The 23209-nt window shown below is 38.4% G+C and overlaps 1 protein-coding gene and 1 non-coding gene across 7 annotated transcripts in view; one reads left to right on the top strand and one right to left on the bottom strand.

Moving 5' to 3' along the window:
• WDPCP (WD repeat containing planar cell polarity effector) overlaps window positions 1-23209 on the bottom strand; it is a 385832-nt gene that overhangs the window by 32011 nt on the left and 330612 nt on the right. For all 6 annotated transcript variants that reach the window (XM_088841307.1, XM_088841310.1, XM_088841313.1 and 3 more), the window contains one exon: window positions 5079-5124. In XM_088841307.1, coding sequence (XP_088697433.1) covers window positions 5079-5124 — 46 coding nt within the window. The remainder of the gene's footprint in view (window positions 1-5078; window positions 5125-23209) is intronic.
• On the top strand, window positions 3489-3624 carry LOC129540135 (small nucleolar RNA SNORA2/SNORA34 family). Its single transcript, XR_008682593.1, has one exon. It is a non-coding gene; the product is annotated as a small nucleolar RNA SNORA2/SNORA34 family (small nucleolar RNA).

Genomic DNA, 23209 nt, shown 5'->3' with positions numbered 1-23209 from the left:
ATAGTGAACTGATTTTTGACAAAATTGCCAAGACAATTCAGAGGGCAAAAGGAGTCTTTTCCACAAATGGTGCTAGGGAAATTGGATTTCTGTGTAGGAAACCATGAAGTTAGATTCTTATATCACATAATATGTGAAAATTAACTCAAAATGGACTTACATGTAAGAACTAAAACTATAGAACTTCTGGAACCAAACATAAGGGAAAATTTGGGAGTCCTTAGGTTATAAAAAGATTTCTCATCTATAACATGAAAGACACAATTGATAAAAGGAAAAAATAGCTAATTGGACTTCACTAAAAATTGAAACTTTTGTACTTCAAAAGCCATTGTTAAGAAAATGAAAGGGCAAGCCACAGACTGGGAGAAAATATTTGCAAATCACTTATCTGATAAAGGACTTACATTCAGACTATATAAAGAAGTTTTATAATTCAGTAATGAGACAACCCAGTGAAAAATGCATATATGTTTTTTATAGGTGTTTCACCAGAGAAGCTGTACTAATGGCTAATGACCACATGAAAATGTTCAGAATCACTGGTCATTAGGGTAAGTTCAGTCGCTCAGTCATGTCCGACTCTTTGCAACCCCATGAACTGCAGCACACCAGGCTTCCCTGTCCATCACCAACTCTCAGAGCTTACTCAAACTCATGTCCATTGAGTCTGTGATGCCATCCAACTGTCTCATCCTCTGTCGTTCCCTTCCCCTCCTGCCTTCAATCTTTCCCAGCATCAGGGTCTTATCCATTGAGTCAGTTCTTTGCATCAGTTGGCCGAAGTGTTGGAGTTTCAGCTTCAGAGCATCAGCCCTTCCAATGAATATTCAGGACTGATTTCCTTTAGGATTGACTGGTTGGATCTTCTTGCAGTCCAAGGGACTCTCAAGAGTTTTCTCCAACACTGCAGTTCAAAAGCATCTATTGTTCAGTGCTCAGCTTTCTTTATAGTCCAACCCTCACATCCATACATGCCTATTGGAAAAATGAGAGAGCTGGTCCTTAGGTAGGCTGATAAGGAGTCCGGGGCCCTCAAGGAGGAAGGGGTCCAGGGCCCTTGAGAAGGAGAAAGGGGTCCTGGGCTCTCCAGGAGGAGAAAGGGGTCCCAGGCTCTTCAGGAGGAGAAAAGGACAGTTTTTTTCCTATATTCCTTCCTCTTAGTCACATAAAAGGTTTTTTCTTTAAGCCCAGAGGTAATGGCTCAAGGGTATGTTTTTCCTTAAGCTCTGTATTATGTAACCACAGTCTATCTTGCTTGAAGATAGGTTTCTCCTTAACAGGAACCTTCTGACTAATCCTGTTATCTTAAAACATATGTTGTGGGAGTGGGTCTGGTAAGACCTTTCTATTAGTTCTAATCTTGTTAATTTACAGGTATGTTGTGGGAGTGGGTCTGGTAAAAGTATATAAGGCCTTGATAAGACTAGGGAGTGGGGGCATCCTCCATCCCCCTTCTGATGTCTATGTCAGAATTTTTCTCTGTCCCTTATTATACTTTAATAAAACTCTGCTACACAAAAGTTCTGGAGTGATGAAGCCTGGTCCCTTGTCCCAAAACTAAATCTTCTTCAGATATCACAAATCTGACATGGTTTAGCTTAAGCTATCAGTAATGCAATTAAAATCATAAACAGATACAACTCTATACCCAATAAAATGGTTATAATCAAGAAAGTTGACAGTACCAATCTTAATTGAGAATCTGGAGAAACTGAAACGCTAATACATTTATTAGAAACATTATTCGTGATAGTAGCAACAAACTGAAAATACTTTAGGTATTCATTAGCTGATGAGTAGACAAACAAAATGTGGTATATTAATACAGTGGAATACTGTTCAGCACCTTTAATGCAATAAATTACATGCTAAAACAGGTATGAACCTCAGAAACAATGCTAGTGAGAGAAACCTTGCACAAGAGAGAACATATTGTATGACTGCATTTATCAGGCACTCTATCAGATCTAAGATTAGATCTGATAGAGTGCCTGAGGAACTATGGATAGAGGTACCTGACATTGTATAGGAGACAGGTTTCAAGACCATCCCCAAGAAAAAGAAATGCAAAAAAGCAAAAGCTGTCCCAGGAGGCCTTACAAATAGCTGTGAAAAGAAGAGAAGCTAAAGGCAAAGAAGATAAAGAAAGATATACCCATTTGAATGCAGAGTTCCAAAGAATAGCAGGGAGAGATAAGAAAGCCTTCCTCAGTGATCAATGCAAAGAAATAGAGGAAAACAATAGAATGGGAAAGACCAGAGATCTCTTCAAGGTAATTAGAGATACCAAGGGAACATTTCATGAAAAGATAGGCACAGTAAAGGACAGAAATGGTATGGACCTAACAGAAACAATATATTAAGATATTAAGAAGAGGTGGCAAGAATACAAAGAATACACAGAAGTACTATACAAAAAAGATCTTCATGACCCAGATAACCACGATGGTGTGATCACTCACCTAGAGCCAGACATCCTGGAATGTGAAGTCAAGTGGGCCTTAGGAAGCATCACTAGGAACAAAGCTAGTGGGGGTGATGGAATTCCAGCTGAGCTATTTCAAATCCTAAAATATGATGCTGTGAAAGTGCTGCACTCAATATGCCAACACATTTGGAAAACTCGGTAGTGGCCACAGGACTGGAAAAGGTCAGTTTTCATTCCAATCCCAAAGAAAGGCAATACCAAAGGATGCCCAATTGCAGCCATCTCACACACCAGCAAAGTAATGCTCAAAATTCTCCAGGTCATGCTTCAACAATACGTGAACCGTGAAATTCCAAAATGTTCAAGCTGGATTTAGAAAAGGCAGAGGAACCAGAGATCAAATTGGAAACATCCTTTGGATCATTGAAAAAGCAAGAGAGTTCCAGAAAAACATCTACTTCTGCCTTATTGACTGTGTGAATCACAATAAACTGTGAAAAATTCTTCAAGAGATGGGAATACCAGACCACTTGACCTGCCTCTTGAGAAATCTGTATTCAGGTCAGGAAGCAATAGTTAGAACTGGGCATGGAACAACAGACTGGTTCCAAATAGGAAAAGGAGTACCTCAAGGCTATATATTGTCACCCTGCTTATTTAACTTATATGCAGATTACATCATGAGAAATGCTGGGCTGGAGGAAGCACAAGCTGGAATCAAGATTGCCAGGAGAAATATCAATAACTTCAGATACGCAGATGACACCACCTTTATGGCAGAAAGTGAAGAAGAACTAAAGAGCCTGTTGATGAAAGTGAAGAGGAGAGTGAAAATGTTGGCTTAAAACTCAACATTAAAAAAACTAAGATCATGGTATCCGGTTCCATCACTTCATGGCAAATAGATGGGGAAACAATGGGAACAGTGTCAGACTTTATTTTTTTGGGCTCCAACATCACTACTAATGGTGACTGCAGCCATGAAATTAAAAGACACTTGCTCCTTGGAAGGAAAGTTATGACCAACCTAGACAGCATATTAAAAAGCAGAGATGTTTTGGCCCTGAATCAAGGCCAGCAGTTTGCTGAAGCTGTTGGTTTCAAACAGGAGCCTAAAGAAGTCTCTTTCTATGGTCTGTTGGCCATTTCAGATCTTGGAAATGTAATGGTCAATTCATTAGAAAGAAACATCTCAGTCATTGGTGATAGGGGCTAATACTTATTTGTAGTTGATTAATACTAGGATTCAAAAATTTAGAGATCCCTGGTTTAACTTTTTCATTAAAATTATAATAATGTTAAGTCCAGTTACAATAAAAGAAAAAAAAAAAAGCAGAGATGTTACTTTGCCAACAAAGGTCCGTCTAGTCAAGGCTGTGGTTTTTCCAGTAGTCATGTATGGATGTGAGAGTTGGACTATAAAGAAAGCTAAGCACCAAAGAATCGATACTTTTGATCTATGGTGTTGGAGAAGACTCTTGAAAGTCCCTTTGACTGCAAGGAGATCCAACCAGTCCATCCTAAAGGAGATCAGTCCTGAACATTCATTGGAAGGACTGATGCTGAAGCTGAAACTCCAATACTTTGGCCACCTGATGTGAAGAACTGGTTCATTGGAAAAGACCCTGATGCTGGGAAAGATTGAAGGCAGGAGGAGAATGGGATGACAGAGGATGAGATGGTTGGATGGCATCACTGACTCGATAGACATGCGTTTGAGTAAACTCCGGCAGTTGGTGATGAACAGGGAAGCCTGGCATGCTGCAGTCCAAGGGGTCGAAACGAGTCAGACACGACTGAGCGGCTGAACTGAACTGAGAGCCGGAAAGCAGACCAAAGATTGACTCAGGATAGAGATGGGAGTGGAAATTGTAAATTTTCACAAGGAACCTATTTGGTGTGATGCAGATATTCTAAAACTACACTGTGGTAGTTTCACAACTTTATAAATTTACCAAACATCACTTAATTGTATACTTAAAATGGGTGAATTTTATGGTACATGTAAATTACACCTTGGTAAAATAGTTTTTTAAAAAGTAAGTCAAGATGTAGGATTTCCAGGTGGCTGAAGATAATAGAGGCTGTCTTCATTTTTAAATCAAAGCATTATCATTATTATAATTAATATTATGATTATCATTGTAAATAATACTATTACTTTGTCCAGTGTTTTTTCACTTTTATTCTTTCTTGTTTTCTCAATAACCCAATGCAGCAAGCTGGATAGATATTAAATGATCATTTATCGTATTTCAAAAACAAATAGCAAGCTTGTATAAGTATGAACATATAGAATCCTAATGCAAAGTAAATATTCTAAGAATATTTTAATATTATAATGATACTAAAACTTAGCAACAGAATACAAATAGAGTTTAATATATTATAGTAATTTCATTTGTCCTGGAGTAACATTCATTCTAACAGTGTACTTTTCATGTTCATTTCTTCCTCATCATGCCTGGTCTTCCATGACAAAACTGCTGCAAAATCCTGACCATGGGAAAATGCATATTTTTTCCTTTGACATTTTGTAATTTCCTTGCTTAACTGTTAGTTTGCTTTTCAACAGAGAATATTTCAATTGTTTAATACTAAATACTTTTCCTTTATAGAGAAATTTTCTCAGTTCAGCATAGCTTACCTGTCAGCAGAGACAGACATTCCATGTTCATTGTTGAATAATATGTCTGTGGATTGAACAATAAGGAGGGAGGTTATCTGTAAATGTGTCTTCTACATGAGGTGCTAAAGATAGGCCAATAAAAGCTTCATTTAGCATATCCCATTTGTCCAAAGGCTAAAAGCTTTATTTAGCATATCCCATTCGTCCAAATGCCCCGGGAGTTTTGTTAAAAAAGAATTAAGATATGAGTCAAATACAAATGTAATTTCTGAACTTGTTCATAAGCACAGATACAGGAAATTTTTCACATATCCCAATGAAACACAAAATGGAAATCTTGTAGTCACGGTTCCCGACGTCTTGTGTTTTTCTTAGACTTAGCTCAGTCAGGGTAGTTTGATAACTGAATTTTTTTGAATTCAGATTTTAAAAATTCATTTATAATTTGTCATTCATAGTGTTTTAAAATAGCATTTTAGTAATCAAATATTCTGTTTTTTTGTTTGTGTACCAGTTAATTGGAATATATTATTATATTGGAAACTTGTACGGAATTTTTTCTTTTACTCTCTCATATGTAGCACACAATTTGAAAACAGAAAGGAAAATCTTTTTTCCAACATTTACACCTAATAAGAATTTTAAAATGTCTGTAGAGAGCTTGCTGTTCCCACGTCATAGAGATGAATAGAGAACACTTTAGTATTAGCGAATTTGATACAACATTTCTTGAAAAAAATCATTTGAAATATAATGAAATGTGAAAAATATATCTTGAAACACATAAACCTTATTATAAACTAACAACTGTTAGTTAGAACTATAGTGTATCTGTATATATTCTTCTTTATTGAAAAAACTTTTAATTGTAAAAATAGTAAACACAATTTTTACCATGTTGAGCATTTTTTAAGTGTACAGTTCAGTGGTATTAAGTATATTCACATTATTGTGCAACAGATATCCAGATCTTGCAAAACTGATACTGAACATCTATTAAACCCTCCCTATTTTTCCCTTCCTCCAGCACCATTTTACCTTGTTCCCTATAAATCTAACTGCTTAAAATGCATCATGTAAGTAGTATCATGCAGTATTTGTTATGTAACTGGCATATTTCAATTAGCATAATGTCCTCATGGATCATCCATACTGTAGTATATGACAGGATTTTCTTCCTTTTTAAGGGTAATATTCCACTGTATGTATATACCATATTTTGTTTATTCATGAATATTTGGGTTATATTTCCACTTCCTGGTTATAGTGAATAATGCTGCTATGAACATGGTCAGTCTGCAGATGTATTTTTGATACCCTGAATACAATTTTCTTGGATATATACATATATAAGTGGGTTTGCTGGATCATGTGTAATTTATATATTTAATTTTTTGAGGAACTACCAAATAGTTTACATTGTGGTTGCACCATTTTACAATCCCACCAACAATGCACAAGGGTCACAAGGGTTTCAGTTTCTCTGCATCCTTACCAACACTTGTTATCTTTTGGTTATTTTTTAAATTTCATAATATATATATATTTTTATTGAAGTATAGTTGACTCACAGTATTCAGGCACACAGCAAGGTGATTCAGTTATACATATACGCACATATATTATTTTTAAGATCATTTTTCATTATAGATTATTACTGTAATGTGAGATACTGTCTGTAGTTCCCTGTGCTATAGAGTAAATCTTTGTCGCTTGTTGCATATCTGTTTAAATTACAAATCTATCATTCTATTCATACTAACGCAAACAAGTGGAGTCAAATTGTCATAAATTTTTTAGTTAAGCAAAACCTCATAAAATTTCTAATATATATATTATACATACTATTTATATATATGTATACAAAAGCTTTTCAATACTATGCTTGATAAAGGCTAGATAAAGAACATAAAAGGAGATGGACAAATCGGAAAACAAAGTAATTGAAATGGGAGCACAGAATATGAAGTAGAAAAAGTGAAACAAACTAGGTAAAAGTAAACTATCATCATGTAGTCCAGTTGTTTTTAAACATGGTTGCTCATTAGAAACATATCTGGAGCTTTGGAGGAAAAAAGCAATATCTGGGCATTTGTATTTTTCAAAAAATTTCAAGATAATTTAGATATGCATCTGTATTTTTAAAAGTGGTTACAGGTTTTTCTGTTAAATGGTAACGTTGATGCTACGAAATTCTATTGCTTTTCTGTTCACCAGTTATGATATAGAGGTATTAAGTAAGTAATAGTTAACATGATCACAATAGTATCAGTGTATCAGTTTTCACAACTGCAGTTGATTTAAGGGTCTAGATCTGATAGATAGAGTGCCTGATGAACTCTGGACGGAGGTTCGTGACATTGTACAGGAAGGGACCAAGACCATCCCCATGGAAAGGAAAGGCAAAAAAGCAAAATGGCTGTCTGAGGAGGCCTTACAAATAGCTGTGAAAAGAAGAGAAGCGAAAAGCAAAGGTGAAAAGGAAAGATATAGGCATCTGAATGTAGAGTTCCAAAGAATAGCAAGGAGAGATAAGAAAGCCTTCCTCAATGATCAATGCAAAGAAATAGAGGAAAACAACAGAATAGGAAAAACAAGAGATCTTTTCAAGAAAATCAGAGATTCCAAGGGAACATTTCATGCAAAGATGGGCTCGATAAAGGACAGAAATGGTATGGACCTAACAGAAGCAGAAGATATTAAGAAGAGGTGGCAAGAATACATAGAAAAACTGTACAAAAAAGATCTTCACATCCAAGATAGTCATGATTATGTGATCACTGACCTAGAGCCAGACATCTTGGAATGTGAAGTCAAGTGGGCCTTAGAAAGCATCACTACGAACAAAGCTAGTGGAGGGGATGGAATTCCAGTTGAGCTATTTCAAATCTTGAAAGATGATACTGTGAAAGTGCTGCACTCAATATGCCAGCACATTTGGAAAACTCAGCAGTGGCCACAGGATTGGAAAAGGTCAGTCTTCATCCCAATCCCAAAGAAAGGCAATGCCAAAGAATGCTCAAACTACCGCACAATTGCACTCATCTCACACGCTAGTAAAGTCATGCTCAAAATTCTCCAAGCCAGGCTTCAGCAATATGTGAACCGTGAACTCCCAGATGTTCAAGCAGGTTTTAGAAAAGGCAGAGGCACCAGAGATCAAATTGCCAACATCTGCTGGATCATGGAGAAAGTGAGAGCGTTCCAGAAAACCATCTATTTCTGCTTCATTGACTATGCCAAAGCCTTTGACTGTGTGGATCACAATAAACTGTGAAAAATTCTGAAAGAGATGGGAATACCAGACCACCTGACCTGCCTTTTGAGAAACCTGTATGCAGGTCAGGAAGCAACAGTCAGAACTGTATATGGAACAACAGACTGGTTCCAAATAGGAAAAGGAGCACGTCAAGGCTGTATATTGTCACCCTGCTTATTTAACTTATATGCAGAGTACATCATGAGGAACGCTGGGCTGGAAGAAGCACAAGCTGGAATCAAGATTGCTGGGAGAAATATCAATAACCTCAGATATGCAGATGACACCACCCTTATGGCAGAAAGTGAAGAGGAACTCAAAAGCCTTTTGATGAAAGTGAAAGAGGAGAGTGAAAAGGTTGGCTTGAAGCTCAACATTCAGAAAACAAAGATCATGGCATCTGGTCCCATCTCTTCATGGGAAATAGATGGAAAAACAGTGGAGACAGTGTCAGATTTTATTATTTTGGGCTCCAAAATCACTGCAGATGGTGATTGCAGCCATGAAATTACAAGACGCTTACTCCTTGGAAGGAAAGTTATGACCAACCTGGATAGTATATTGAAAAGCAGAGACATTACTTTGCCAACCAAGGTCCGTCTAGTCAAATCTATGGTTTTTCCCATGGTCATGTATGGATGTGAGAGTTTGACTATGAAGAAGGCTGACTGCTGAAGAATTGATGCTTTTGAACTGTGGTGCTGGAGAAGACTCTTGAGAGTCCCTTGTACTGCAAGGAGATCCAACCAGCCCATTCTAGAGGAGATCAATCCTGGGTATTCATTGGAGGGACTGATGCTAAAGCTGAAACTGCAATACTTTGGCCACCTCATGCGACGAGTTGATTCACTGGAAAAGACTCTGATGCTGGGAACGGTTGAGGGCAGGAGGAGAAGGGACGACAGAGAATGAGATGGCTGGATGGCATCACCGACTCTGTGGACATGAGTTTGAGTGAACTCCGGGAGTTGGTGATGGACAGGGAGGCCTGGTGTGCTGTAATTCATGGGGTCGCGAAGAGTCGGACACGACTGAGCGACTGAACTGAACTGCATTTTGGACTCTTTTGTTGACTATGAGGGTACGCCATTTCTTCTAAGGGATTTTTGCCCTCAGTAGTAGATATAATGGTCTTCTGTTCCATCACCAGTCACAACTACAAATGTGTGTTGTTTTTGCTTCGACTCCATCTCTTCATTCTTTCTGGAGTTACTTCTCCACTCTTCTCCAGTAGCATATTGGGCACCTACTGACCTGGGGAGTTCATCGTTCAGTGTCCTATCTTTTTGCCTTTTCATCCTGCTCATGGGGTTCTCAAGGCAAGAATACTGAAGTGGTTTGCCGTTCCCTTCTCCAGTGGACCACATTTTGTTAGAACTCTCCACCATGACCCATTGTCTTGGGTGGCCCTACAGGGCATGGCTCATAGTTTCATTGAGTTAGACAAGGCTGTGGTCCATGTGATCAGATTGATTAGTTTTCTGTGATGTTTTCAGTCTGTCTGCCCTCTGATGGAGAAGGATAAGAGTCTTATGGAAGCTTCCTGATGGGAGAGACTGACTGAGGGGGAAACTTAGGCGGGGCCATGCTCAGTAAGTCTTTAATCCAATTTTCTGTTGAAGGGCGGGGCTGTGTTCCATGCCTGTTATTTGACCTGAGGCCAAACTATGGTGGAGATAATGAAGATAAAGGCTACCTTCTCCAAAAGGTCCCCGGCATGCACTGCTACACTCAGTGCCCCCAACCCTGCAACAGGCCACCAGAGATCCACACCTCCACCAGAGACTCCTGGACAGTCATGGGCAAGTCTGGATCAGTCTCTTGTGGGGTCACTGCCCCTTTCCTGGTGTGCTCAAGGTTCTGTTTATGCCCTGATCAGTTCAGTTCAGTTCAGTCGCTCAGTTGTGTCCGACTCTCCGCGACCCCATGAATCACAGCACGCCAGGCCTCCCTGTCCATCACCAACTCCCGGAGTTCACTCAAACTCATGTGCACAGAGTCGATGATGCCATCCAGCCATCTCATTCTCTGTCGTCCCCTTCTCCTCCCGCCCCCAACCTTTCCCAGCATCAGAGTCTTTTCTAGTGAGTCAATTCATCGCATGAGGTGGCCAAAGTATTGGAGTTTCAGCTTTAGCATCAGTCCTTCCAATGAACACCCAGGACTGATCTCCTTTAGAATGGACTGATTGGATCTCCTTGCAGTCCAAGGGACTCTCAAGAGTCTTCTCCAACACCACAGTTCAAAAGTATCAATTCTTCGGCGCTCAGCCTTCTTCACAGTCCAACTCTCACATCCATACATGACCACTGGAAAAACCATAGCCTTGACTAGACGGATCTTGGTTGGCAAAGTAATGTCTCTGCTTTTTAATATACTGTCTAGGTTGGTCATAACTTTCCTTCCAAGGAAAGTTATGCCCTGTACCTTTATGTAAATACCTTTTACACCTAAAAAAGGGGGGCTTTGTCTGTTGGTTCCCAACTGTGAACAATACTGGAATTAGCCATTGGCACATTTTCCTCTTTATCCTTCTTCTACAATATCAGATTTGAAGTAATACTACTGTTACCTCCAGATAGTAAGGCAATCACTGTAATTATTTTACCCTTATAATTTTTTTTCAACACTTTTTGGTAGTTACATTTTGTCATGTCATTCTCTCTGCTACAACTATCATTTCATTTTTTTTGTGTATGTGTGGTAAAAATAATGCAAGTTAAGGTTTGTCACTTTAACTGTTTAAGTATACAATTCAGTATTGTTAATTATAGTCACATTGTTCTGCAACAGGTCTCTGGAACATTTTAATCTCACAAAAATGAAACTCTGTGTCCAGTAAACACTAGTCCCCTACCTTCTGCCTCAGCAATCACCTTTCTGCTTGCTGTTGGACTACTTTTGATACTTCATAGGAGTAGAATCATACAGGATTTGTCCTTTTTGGTCACTAGTTTCATGACTTTTGTGACTGGTTTTCAATAAATTGATTGATTGATTTATAATGCTCACCACTGGTCTTCATTTAGATGTCTTCATTTATTTTGGTTGTCTGAATATCTTTCTCTTTTAGATTTCCCAGGAATGGCTAATGGGAATAATAGGTTGTTTTGAATGAATAGAAAATCTTTGGTTGAGATTTTCTTTTCTTGAGTATCTTACATGTATTACTATATTTTGTACTGGAATAAATTGTTGCTATAAAAAAGTAATCATAATCTGATTTTATTTGCGTTATAAGAACCTATTCTTCTTGCCTAAATCCAAAGGATTTCATTTGTCTGTTTTCATTAAAGTCCAAGAATTTCATTAGAATATGTCCTGGTATTGGCAAAAGTACACTGATTTTTTCCTAGTTGTGTGACATGCCTTTTAATTTTATAGTATAAAGTATTAAAAAATTTTATTATAGTTGAATTACAATGTTGTGTAATTTCTGCTGTACAACAAAGTCTATCAGTTAGACGTATACATATAGCCACTTTTTTTTAGATTCTTTTCCCATATACATCATTACAGAGTATTGAGACAAGTTTTCCTGTGCTATATACAGTAGGTCCTTATTAGTTATCTATTTCACATATAGTAGTGTGCATATGTCATTCCCAGTCTCCCTGTTATTTCATCCCACCTGCTGGCTATCTCCCTAGTAAGCATAAGTTTATTTTCTACATCTGTGACTCTATTTATGTTTTGTAAATAACATCATTTGTACTATTATTTTTATTTCCACATACATGCGATCAGTCAGTCTAGTCAGTCATGCCTGACTCTGCGACCCCATGGACTGCAGCACGCCAGGCCTCCCTTTCCATCACCAACTCCCGCAGCTTGCTTAAACTCGTGTCCATCAAGTCGGTGATGCTATCCAACCATCTCATCCTCTGTTGTTCCCTTCTCCTCCTGTCTTCAGTCTTTCCCAGCATCAGGGTCTTTTCCAATGAGTCAGGTCTTCATGTCAGGTGGCCAGAGTATTGGAGTTTCAGCTTCAGCATCAGTCCTTCAAATGAATATTCAGGACTGATTTCCTTTAGGATGGACTGGTTGGATCTCTTTGCAGTCCAAGGAACTCTAGAGAGTCTTCTCCAGCACCACAGTTCAAAAGCCTCAGTTCTCCGGTGCTCAGCCTTCTTTATGGTCCAACTCTCACATCCATATATGACCACTGGAAAAACCATGGCCTTGACTAGGCGAACCTCTGTTGGCAAAGTAATGTCTCTGCTTATTAATAGGCTGTCTAGGTTTGTCATAGCTTTTCTACCAAGGAGCAAGTATCTTTAATTTTATGGCTGCAGTCACAGTCTGCAGTGATTTTGGAGCCCAAGAGAATAAAATCTGTCACTGTTTTCATTTTTCCCCCATCTATTTGCCATGAAGTGATGGGACCAGATGCCATGATCTTAGTTTTCTGATAGTTGAGTTTTAAGCCAGACTTTTCACTTTCTTCTTTCACCTTCATTAAGAGGTTCTGCTCTTTAGTTCTTCTTAACTTTCTGCCATTAGGGTGATGTCATCTGCAGTTATTGGTATTTCTCCCAGCAATCTTGATTCCAGCTTGTGCTTCATCTAGCCCAGCATTTTGTATGATGTACTCTTCATAGTTACACATTGTTTTTCTTTTAATGAGGACTTAGGCTGGAAGAAGCACAAGCTGGAATCAAGATTGCTGGAAGAAATATCAATAACCTCAGATATGCTGATGACACTACCCTTATGGCAGAAAGTGAAGAGGAACTAAAAAGCCTCTTGATGAAAGTGAAAGAGGAGAGTGAAAAGGTTGGCTTCAAGCTCAACATTCAGAAAACAAAGATCGTGGCATCTGTTCCCATCACTTCATGGGAAATAGATGGGGAAACAGGGGAAACAGTGTCAGACTTTATTTTTTGGACTCCAAAATCACTGCAGATGTTGATTACAGCCATGAAATTACAAGACGCTTACTCCTTGGAAGGAAAGTTACGACCAACCTAGATAGCATATTAAAAAGCAGAGATATTACTTTGCCAACCAAGGTCCGTCTAGTCAAGGCTATGGTTTTTCCTGTGGTCATGTATGGATGTGAGAGTTGGACTGTGAAGAAAGCTGATCGCCAGAGAATTGATGCTTTTGAACTGTGGTGCAACTGAACTGAACTGAACAGAACATGATCCATACTCCTAGCTAATTTCGAATATGCAATACCAAACTGGATGCTTGTTCCCTTTCCAACACTTACTGACAAATGTCCGTATAGCCAAAGCTATGGTTTTTTCAGTAGTCATGTACAGATGTGAGTTAGACCATAAAGAAAGTTAAGTGCCGAAGAACTGATGCTTTCGAACTGTGATGCTGGAGAAGACTCTTGAGAGTCTCTTGGACAGCAAGGAGATCAAACCAGTCAATCCTAAAGGAAACCAACCCTGAATATTCATTGGAAGTACTGATGCTGAAGATCCAATACTCTGGCCACCTGATGTGAAGAGCCGACTCATTGGAAAAGATTCTGATGCTGGGAAAGATTGAAGGCAGGAGGGGAACAGGGTGACAGAGGATGAGATGGTTGGATGGCATCACTGACTAAACGGACATGAGTTTGAGCAAACTCTGGGGGTTAGTGAAGTAGAGTGCAGTAGAGGCGTGCTGCAGTCCATGAGGTTGCAAAGCACTGGACATGACTGAGTGACTGAACAACAAAGCTACAGTCAACAACAAAGCTACAGTCAAGTTGTACATTACCTCCCTATGACTCATTCATTTTAAAACTGGAAATTTGTACTTTTTTACTCTCTTCAACAATTTTGCCTGCACACCCTTCCTCTTACCCTGTTTTAGGCAACTACCAATTTGTTATCTATATCCAAGAGCTCATTTTAATTTTGTTTTTGTTTTTAGATTCCACATATAAGTGAGATTATATGCTCTTTGTATTTTCCCATCTGACTCTTTTCACTTGGAATAATGCCATCAAGGTCTATCCATGTTGTAAAAAATGGCAAGGTGTCATTCTTTTTTATGGCTGAATAATATTCCACTGTGTGTTTGTGTAAATGCCACCTATCTTCATCCATTCATCAGTTGGATAAAGCAACACCAGTTTCTTCAATGTCTCAGCAATTGTGAATAATGCTGTAGTGAACATGGGAGTGAAGATATTTCTTTGAGATCCTGATTGCAATTTTTTGGATTTATACCCAGGAACAGAATTGCTGAATTATATTGCAGTTCTACTTTAACTTTTTGAGGAATCTCAATACTGTTGCCTGTAGTAGCTCTACAAATTTACATTTTCACCACAGTTGCACAGGCTTCCCGTTTCTCTGCATCTTCACCAACACTTGTTGTTTTTTTTTCTTTTTGATAACCACCATTCTCACAGTTGTGAGGTAATACCTGATTATGATTTTTTCTTTTCCTAAAATTATGTAAGTATGGTAGCACTTTTATAGGAGACTTGGAAAATACAGAACAAAGTTACATACAGAAGGGATCCTGGTGCTGGGAAAGATTGAGGGCAGGAGGAGAAGGGGGTGACAGGATGAGATGGTTGGATGGCATCACTGACTCAACAGACATGAGTTTGAACAAACTCCAGGAGATAGTGAAGGACAGAGAAGCCTGCGTGCTGCAGTACATGGGATCACAAAGAGTTGGACACAATTGGGCAACTTAACAACAAAATATATTACAATTATTTTCTAGTAGATTCAGTGAATTTTCAATATCAAATGCTGAAAAATTAATAGATTGAATAGACAGAAGAGGAGGATATAGTAGGTTGGAAAAGCACTATGAACCAGTTCAACTTAATTAAGAATTGTACAATTTTCTCACAACAGCAGAATACAATTCCTATTTAACTTTCCATAGACTATCAGTTAGTAGAAACTGGAACATATCTAGAGATGTAAAACAAAATGGAAAAATTCATGGTCTAAAGGTACTGAAATCATAGAATTTGTTCTTTAGTCACTGTGGAGTATGTTGGAAATCAGTATCAAAAAATATTTGAAAATAACCCACATATTTCCAAGTGTAATTTGACATTTACCAAGAAAGATCTTTGACTTAGTCATTTGAAGGTCTCAGTTAAAAGACTGAAAAAACACAGAGGGTGACTGCAGAGAAGAAAGCGTTTAAATGAGAAATTAATATCAAAATGAGAGATTGCTTTCAAAGATACTTTAGAAACATTGTGTTTTTGGAAACTAAATGTCCACTTTTGAATGATGGGTGTATCTAAGAAGCCATAACAAGGAAAATTAGAAAATATTTGTAATAGAATTTTTAAAATGAAAGGAACATTTATCAAATTTGAATTTGCATGCAGCTGAAGCTGCTCAATACAATGTAGAATCTTGAATAAGTAATGAAAATAAATAATGGACACTAGCATAAAATTTTGTGAAATCTGAATGAAATCTGTACGTTAATAATAGTGTATCACATGTTAATTTTCTATGTTTTTTACCACATAGTATTTTATATTCTCAGAAATGGATTAGAAGTTCAAGCTTTATTCAAAATGTTTTTTAAAAAAAACACTAAAATAATAAGCTTTCTAGATTTTTAGCTATAATAGTTAATGCCAAAATAAATGGAAAAATATCAAAATTTTGAGTGAATATAAATTAAATACCTGGCATTCTATTCATACTTAGCCAAACAAATGGAACCAAAACATTAATTATTTTAGCTGAGCAGAAATTTGTAAGTTTCCTAAAATATTTTAATGTAATGCATACTATTTATATATTGTTGTTGTTCAGTCACTCAGTTGTATCTGACTCTGAGTGAACCCATGGACTGTAGCATGCCAGGTTTTCCTGTCATTCACTATTTATATATATGTTTATGTGAGATCCAACCAGTCCATTCTAAAGGAGATCAGTCCTGGGTGTTCATTGGAAGGACTGATGCTGAAGCTGAAACTCCAATACTTTGGCCACCTCATGCGAAGAGTGGACTCACTGGAAAAGATTCTAATGCTGGGAGGGATTGGGGGCAGGAGGGGAAGGGGACGACAGAGAATGAGATGGCTGGATGGCATCACCGACTCTATGGACATGAGTTTGAGTGAACTCCGGGAGTTGGTGATGGACAGGGAGGCCTGGCATGCTGTGATTCATGGGATCGCAGAGTCAGACACAACTGAGCGACTGAACTGAACTAAACTGAACTGATATGCATACAAAATCTTTTCTACTACACTTGATAGAGGTTGAGAAAGAAAATAAAAACAGAAATTGAAAAATAAACTAAATGAAATGGGTATATTGAATATGAATTAGAAAAATGAAACAAACTAGACAAAAGTGAAAGCTCATTCTATAGTGCAGTTGTTTTTAAACATGGCTGCTCATTAGAATCACATCTGGAGTGCTGGAGAAAAAAATAACTGAACATTTGTGTTTTCAAAGTATTCCAAGATAACTGTAATGCACATCTAGATTTTTAAAAATGATTATGCATTGTTCTTTTATATGATAGTTTTAGTGATACAGAATCCTGTTATTTTCTGTTGACCAACCATGATACAGTGATATTAAAACAACTAAGAGTTACCTAATCACAGCGAAAGAAGATGTTTATAAGTGTTCATAATCAATAGCCAGAGAAAAAAATCATAGTTATAATTGCAAGCCATAAGAGAAAAATTATTAGCCTAGCAATATAAAATAATTAAATACAATCTGGGAGATTACTAAGTAGAGTGATATGGTAAGGGAAAATGCACACATGCTTGTGTTTTCATGCACCTAGCCTGTTTATGACATTTATTTGGTGCATTTAATTCATTTATATTTAGTTACCGATATGTATGATCCTATTCAGTTTAGTTCAGTCGCTCAGTCATGTCCAACTCTTTACTACCCCCATGAACCACAGCATGCCAGGCCTCCCTGTCCATCACCAACTCCCAGAGTCCACCCAAACCCATGTCCAACGAGTTGGTGATGCCATCCAACCATCTCATCCTCTGTCGTCCCCTTCTCCTCCTGCCCTCAATCTTTCCCAGTGTCAGGGTCTTTTCAAATGAGTCAGCTCTGCACATCAGGTAGTAAAAGTATTGGAATTTCAGCTTCAACATCAGTCCTTCCAATGAACACCCAGGACTGATCTCCTTTAGGATGGACTGGTTGGCTCTCCTTGCAGTCCAAGGGACTCTCAAGAGTCTTCTCCAACACCACAGTTCAAAAGCATCAATTCTTTGGCACTCAGTTTTCTTTATAGTCCAACTCTCACATCCGTACATGACCAGTGGAAAAACCATAGCCTTGAGTAGGCGGACCATTGTTGGCAAAGTAATGTCTCTGGTTTTTAATATGCTGTCTAGGTCAGTCATAATTTTCCTTCCAAGGAGTAAGTGTATTGTCATTTCATGGCTGCAATCACCATCTGCAGTGATTTTGGAGCCCAGAAATATAAAGTCAGCCACTGTTTCCCCATCTATTTGCCATGAAGTGATGGAACTGGATGCCATGATCTTAGTTTTCTGAATGTTGAGCTTTAAGCCAATTTTTTCACTCTCCTCTTTCACTTTCATCAATAGGATCTTTAGTTCTTCTTCACTTTCAGCCATAAGGGTGGTGTCATCTGCATATCTGAGATTATTGATATTTCTCCCAGCAATCTTGATTCCAGCTTGTGCTTCTTCCAGCCCAGCGTTTCTTATGATGTACTCTGCATATAAATTAAATAAGAAGGGTGACAATATACAGCCTTGATGTCCTCCTTTTCCTATTTGGAACCATTCTGTTGCTCCATGTCCAGTTATCACTGTTGCTTCCTGACCTGCATACAGGTTTCTCAAAAGGCAGGTCAGGTGGTCTGGTATTCCCATCTCTTTCAGAATTTTCCACAGTTTATTGTGATCCACACAGTCAAAGGCTTTGGCATAGACAATAAAGCAGAAATAGATGTTTTTCTGTAACTCTCTTGCTTTTTCGATGATCCATTGGATGTTGGTAATTTGATCCCTGGTTCCTCTCCGTTTTCTAAAACCAGCTTGAACATCTGGAAGTTCATGGTTCATGTATTGCTGAAGCCTGGCTTGGAGAATTTTGAGCATGACTTTACTAGCGTGTGAGATGAGTGCAGTTGTGTGGTAATTTGAGCATTCTTTGGCATTGTCTTTCTTTGGGATTGGAATGAAAACTTACATGTGAACATTATAGGAAATTTATATTCAAGTGTCAATAAATAAAGTTTATTTGGAACACAGCCTTGATCTTTCATCTACACATTGCGTATGTCTGTTTTTGCACAATTTCAGATTAAGAGTTGAATTGTTGTGACAGAAACTATATGGTCCACAGATTCTAAAATATTTACCATCTGGACCTTTACAGATAATAATTTGTAACCTTTGCCTTCAGTTCAGTTCAGTTCAGTTCAGTCGCTCAGTCGTGTCCGACTCTCCGCGACCCCATGAATCACAGCACGCCAGGCCTCCCTGTCCATCACCAACTCCCGGAGTACACTCAAACTCATGTCCACAGAGTCGGTGATGCCATCCAGCCATCTCATTCTCCGTCGTCCCCTTCTCCTCCCGCCCCCAACCTTTCCCAGCATCAGAGTCTTTTCCAGTGAGTCAACTCGTCTCATGAGGTGGCCAAAGTATTGGAGTTTCAGCTTTAGCATCAGTCCCTCCAATGAACATCCAGGATTGATCTCCTTTAGAATGGACTGGTTGGATCTCCTTGCAGTATAAGGGACTCTCAAGAGTCTTCTCCAACACCACAGTTCAAAAGCATCGATTCTTCGGCGATCAGCTTTCTTCACAGTCCAACTCTCACATCCATACATGACCACGGGAAAAACCATTGCCTTGACTAGACGGACCTTGGTCGGCAAAGTAATGTCTCTGCTTTTTAATATACTATCAAGGTTGGTCATAACTTTCCTTCCAAGGAGCAAGCGTCTTTTAATTTCATGGCTGCAATCAGCATCTGCAGTGATTTTGGAGCCCAAAAAAACAAAGTCTGACACTGTTTCCACTGTTTTTCCATCTATTTCCCATGAAGTGATGGGACCAGATGCCATGATCTTTGTTTTCTGAATGTTGAGCTTCAAGCCAACCTTTTCACTCTCCTCTTTCACTTTCATCAAGAGGCTTTTGAGTTCCTCTTCACTTTCTGCCATAAGGGTGGTGTCATCTGCATATCTGAGGTTATTGATATTTCTCCCAGCAATCTTGATTCCAGCTTGTGCTTCTTCCAGCCCAGCGTTCCTCATGATGTACTCTGCATATAAGTTAAATAAGCAAGGTGACAATATACAACCTTGACGCACTCCTTTTCCTATTTGGAACCAGTCTGTTGTTCCATGACCGGTTCTAACTGTTGCTTCCTGACCTGCATACAGGTTTCTCAAGAGGCAGGTCAGGTGGTCTGGGATTCCCATCTCTTTCAGAATGTTCCACAGTTTATTGTGATCCACACAGTCAAAGGCTTTGGCATAGTCAATGAAGCAGAAATAGATGTTTTTCTGAAACTCTTTTGCTTTCTCCATGATCCAGCGGATGTTGGCAATTTGATCTCTGGTGCCTCTGCCTTTTCTAAAACCTGCTTGAACATCTGGGAGTTCACGGTTTACATACTGCTGAAGCCTGGCTTGGAGAATTTTGAGCATGACTTTACTAGCGTGTGAGATGAGTGCAATTGTGCGGTAGTTTGAGCATTCTTTGGCATTGCCTTTCTTTGGGATTGGAATGAAGACTGACCTCTTCCAGTCCTGTGGCCACTGCTGAGTTTTCCAAATCTGCTGGCATATTGAGTGCAGCACTTTCACAGCATCATCTTTCAAGACTTGAAATAGCTCAACTGGAATTCCATCACCACCACTAGCTTTGTTCGTAGTGATGCTTTCTAAGGCCCACTTGACTTCACATTCCAAGATGTCTGGCTCTAGGTCAGTGATCACATTATCGTGACTATCTTGGTCGTGAAGATCTTTTTTGTACAGTTCTTCTGTGTATTCCTGCCACCTCTTCTTAATATCTTCTGCTTCTGTTAGGTCCATACCATTTCTGTCCTTTATCGAGCCCATCTTTGCATGAAAAGTTCCCTTGGAATCTCTAATTTTCTTGAAGAGGTCTCTTGTTTTTCCTATTCTGTTGTTTTCCTCTATTTCTTTGCATTGATCATTGAGGAAGGCTTTCTTATCTCTCCTTGCTATTCTTTGGAACTCTGCATTCAGATGCTTATATCTTTCCTTTTCTCCTTTGCTTTTCGCCTCTCTTCTTTTTACAGCTATTTGTAAGGCCTCCTCAGACAGCCATTTCGCTCTTTTGCATTTCTTTTCCATGGGGATGGTCTTGGTCCCTGTCTCCTGTACAATGTCACGAACCTCCGTCCAGAGTTCATCAGGCACTCTATCAATCAGATCTAGTCCCTTAAATCTATTTCTCACTTCCACTGCATAATCATAAGGGATTTGATTGAGGTCATATCTGAATGGTCTAGTGGTTTTCCCTACTTTCTTCAATTTAAGTCTGAACTTCGCAATAAGGAGTTCATGATCTGAGCCACAGTCAGCTCCTGGTCTTGTTTTCGCTAACTGTATACAGCTTCTCCATCTTTGGTTGCAAAGAATATAATCAATCTGATTTCGGTGTTGACCATCTGGTGATGTCCATGTGTAGAGTCTTCTCTTGTGTTGTTGGAAGAGGGTGTTTGCTATGACCAGTGCATTCTCTTGACAAAACTCTATTAGCCTTTGCCCTGCTTCATTCCGTGCTCCAAGGCCAAATTTGCCAGTTACTCCAGGTGTTTCTTGACTTCCTACTTTTGCATTCCAGTCCCCTATAATGAAAAGGACATCTTTTTTGGGTGTTAGTTCTAAAAGGTCTTGTAGGTCTTCATAGAACCGATTAACTTCGGCTTCTTCAGCATTACTGGTTGGGGCATAGGCCTGGATTACTGTAATATTGAATGGTTTGCCTTGGAAACGAACAGAAATCATCCTGTCATTTTTAAGATTGCATCCAAGTACTGCATTTCGGACTCTTTTGTTGACCATGATGGCTACTCCATTTCTTCTAAGGGATTCCTGCCCACAGTAGTAGATATAATGGTCATCCGAGTTAAATTCACCCATTCCAGTCCATTTTAGTTAGAATACTTCATTAACTTAGAAAATTGCGGTCCATTAGAATTATAGGTTTTAAGTCCAGTTCTGTTTTGGTTTAAACAGAGTGATGAACAAAACAATTTGTTTGATCCTCAGTTAGTAGTTTTTTGTTTTCATTCATGACTTAACATAAATTCTTGAGAGCAGAAGGTAAAATAAAATATTTGAAATACCTTTCTTTATCCTGAACTAAAATCCTACCTCACATCTGTCATGCTAGGGTAAAAGGGATGACTAACATATCATTTTGTGTTGGGCCACATAATTAATGGACCAGTGCACACATTGATGAGTTTAGATGAAAAGTGACTGAAATTTGAACTGTTAGCTTTCCCTTTCTTGTTACTTCAAAACTAGTTGGGCTTTAAACATCAGCTTAACAGGTGCTTATCTTTTCTTCTTGTCAGATAAATAGGCTTCCTAAGACAGTTCTGTGGTTTGGTCCATCTGAAAAAGAAAAACCCAGGATTCCTACAGATGAATCACAGATAAAGACTAGACTATCTCATGCCCCTAAAGATTGCCTCCACCCATTGACACAGCCTTCATATCCGTTCAGATACAAAAATTAGAACTGTCACCACTGAATACTAAGTTACTGAGTAATCACACAGAAAAGATTTTACCTTAAATTTGAGCACTGACTAGAATTCAATTTGGTAATTCATAGTGTGATCCCTGAGTCGGGAAGATTCCCTGGAGAAGGGAATGGCAACCCATTCCAATATTCTTGCCTGGAGAATACCATGAACAGAGAAGCCTGGTGGGCTACAGTCCTTGGGGTTGCAGAATTGGACACAACTGAGTGACTAACACACAACGCAACAAATTCATGTTACAAGTATTACAACCTTTAATCAGTTCAGTTCAGTTCAGTTCAGTCGCTCAGTCGTGTCCGACTCTCCGCGACCCCATGAATCACAGCACGCCAGGCCTCCCTGTCCATCACCAACTCCCGGAGTACACTCAAACTCATGTCCACAGAGTCGGTGATGCCATCCAGCCATCTCATTCTCCGTCGTCCCCTTCTCCTCCCGCCTAATACTTAACCTAAAAGTTAGATATTTGAATTATTACCTTATTTAAGTTTAGACCACAAAAGTTATTTTGTTGGAAGTAAGATTTTGGTCAGATTAGCAGGAGCAGATCATGAGGGAGTTTCATTGACTTTATTGTGCTTTTCTGTACAGTTTCTACTTTTTGATGAGTTCATATTTTATTCAGATTATCTAAAATTCAGGAAAGAATATTTAGAATATTATTTAAACTGTAATACTTGTTTTTCTCATTTCAATCCAAAATTATGTAATTGTTAGAAAATTATGATGTGAATATGTATTTGTTTCTGCATTTAATATTTTAATGTAACATTAGTTGCTTCTCATAAGCTATACCATGCTTTAAAAGAGATTTCCCCATAGTTCTTTACAAAGATAGTAAAGGTCTCCAGTGAAATTTCTCATATTAATAGCAGTTTAATTTCAATATATATTAACAGTATATTTTAAAATACTGGTTAAAAACTGCCAACAATTAATAAAATTATTTTCTCCATCCTCAATCTGAAATAGTTGCTGAGATATAATGAAGTTTGTTTTATGTAATTGTTATGTTTAAATATTCAATTTACATATGTACATAGTGCCATAAATATTCTTTGCCTTGTTCTTTATTATTTGGACTTTTTATTTAGTTTTTTCCCAGATGGATGATTTTATGAGCCAAAACATAGGAGCACTTTCTGAATTTACCTTTAGGCATTAAGACAAATGAAATAGGG

This window comes from Moschus berezovskii, chromosome 11, assembly GCF_049115385.1.
Source record: "Moschus berezovskii isolate FMDL1 chromosome 11, NW_MosBer_1.0, whole genome shotgun sequence".
NCBI lineage: Eukaryota > Metazoa > Chordata > Mammalia > Artiodactyla > Moschidae > Moschus > Moschus berezovskii.
This window is presented reverse-complemented; position numbering and strand designations above follow the sequence as displayed.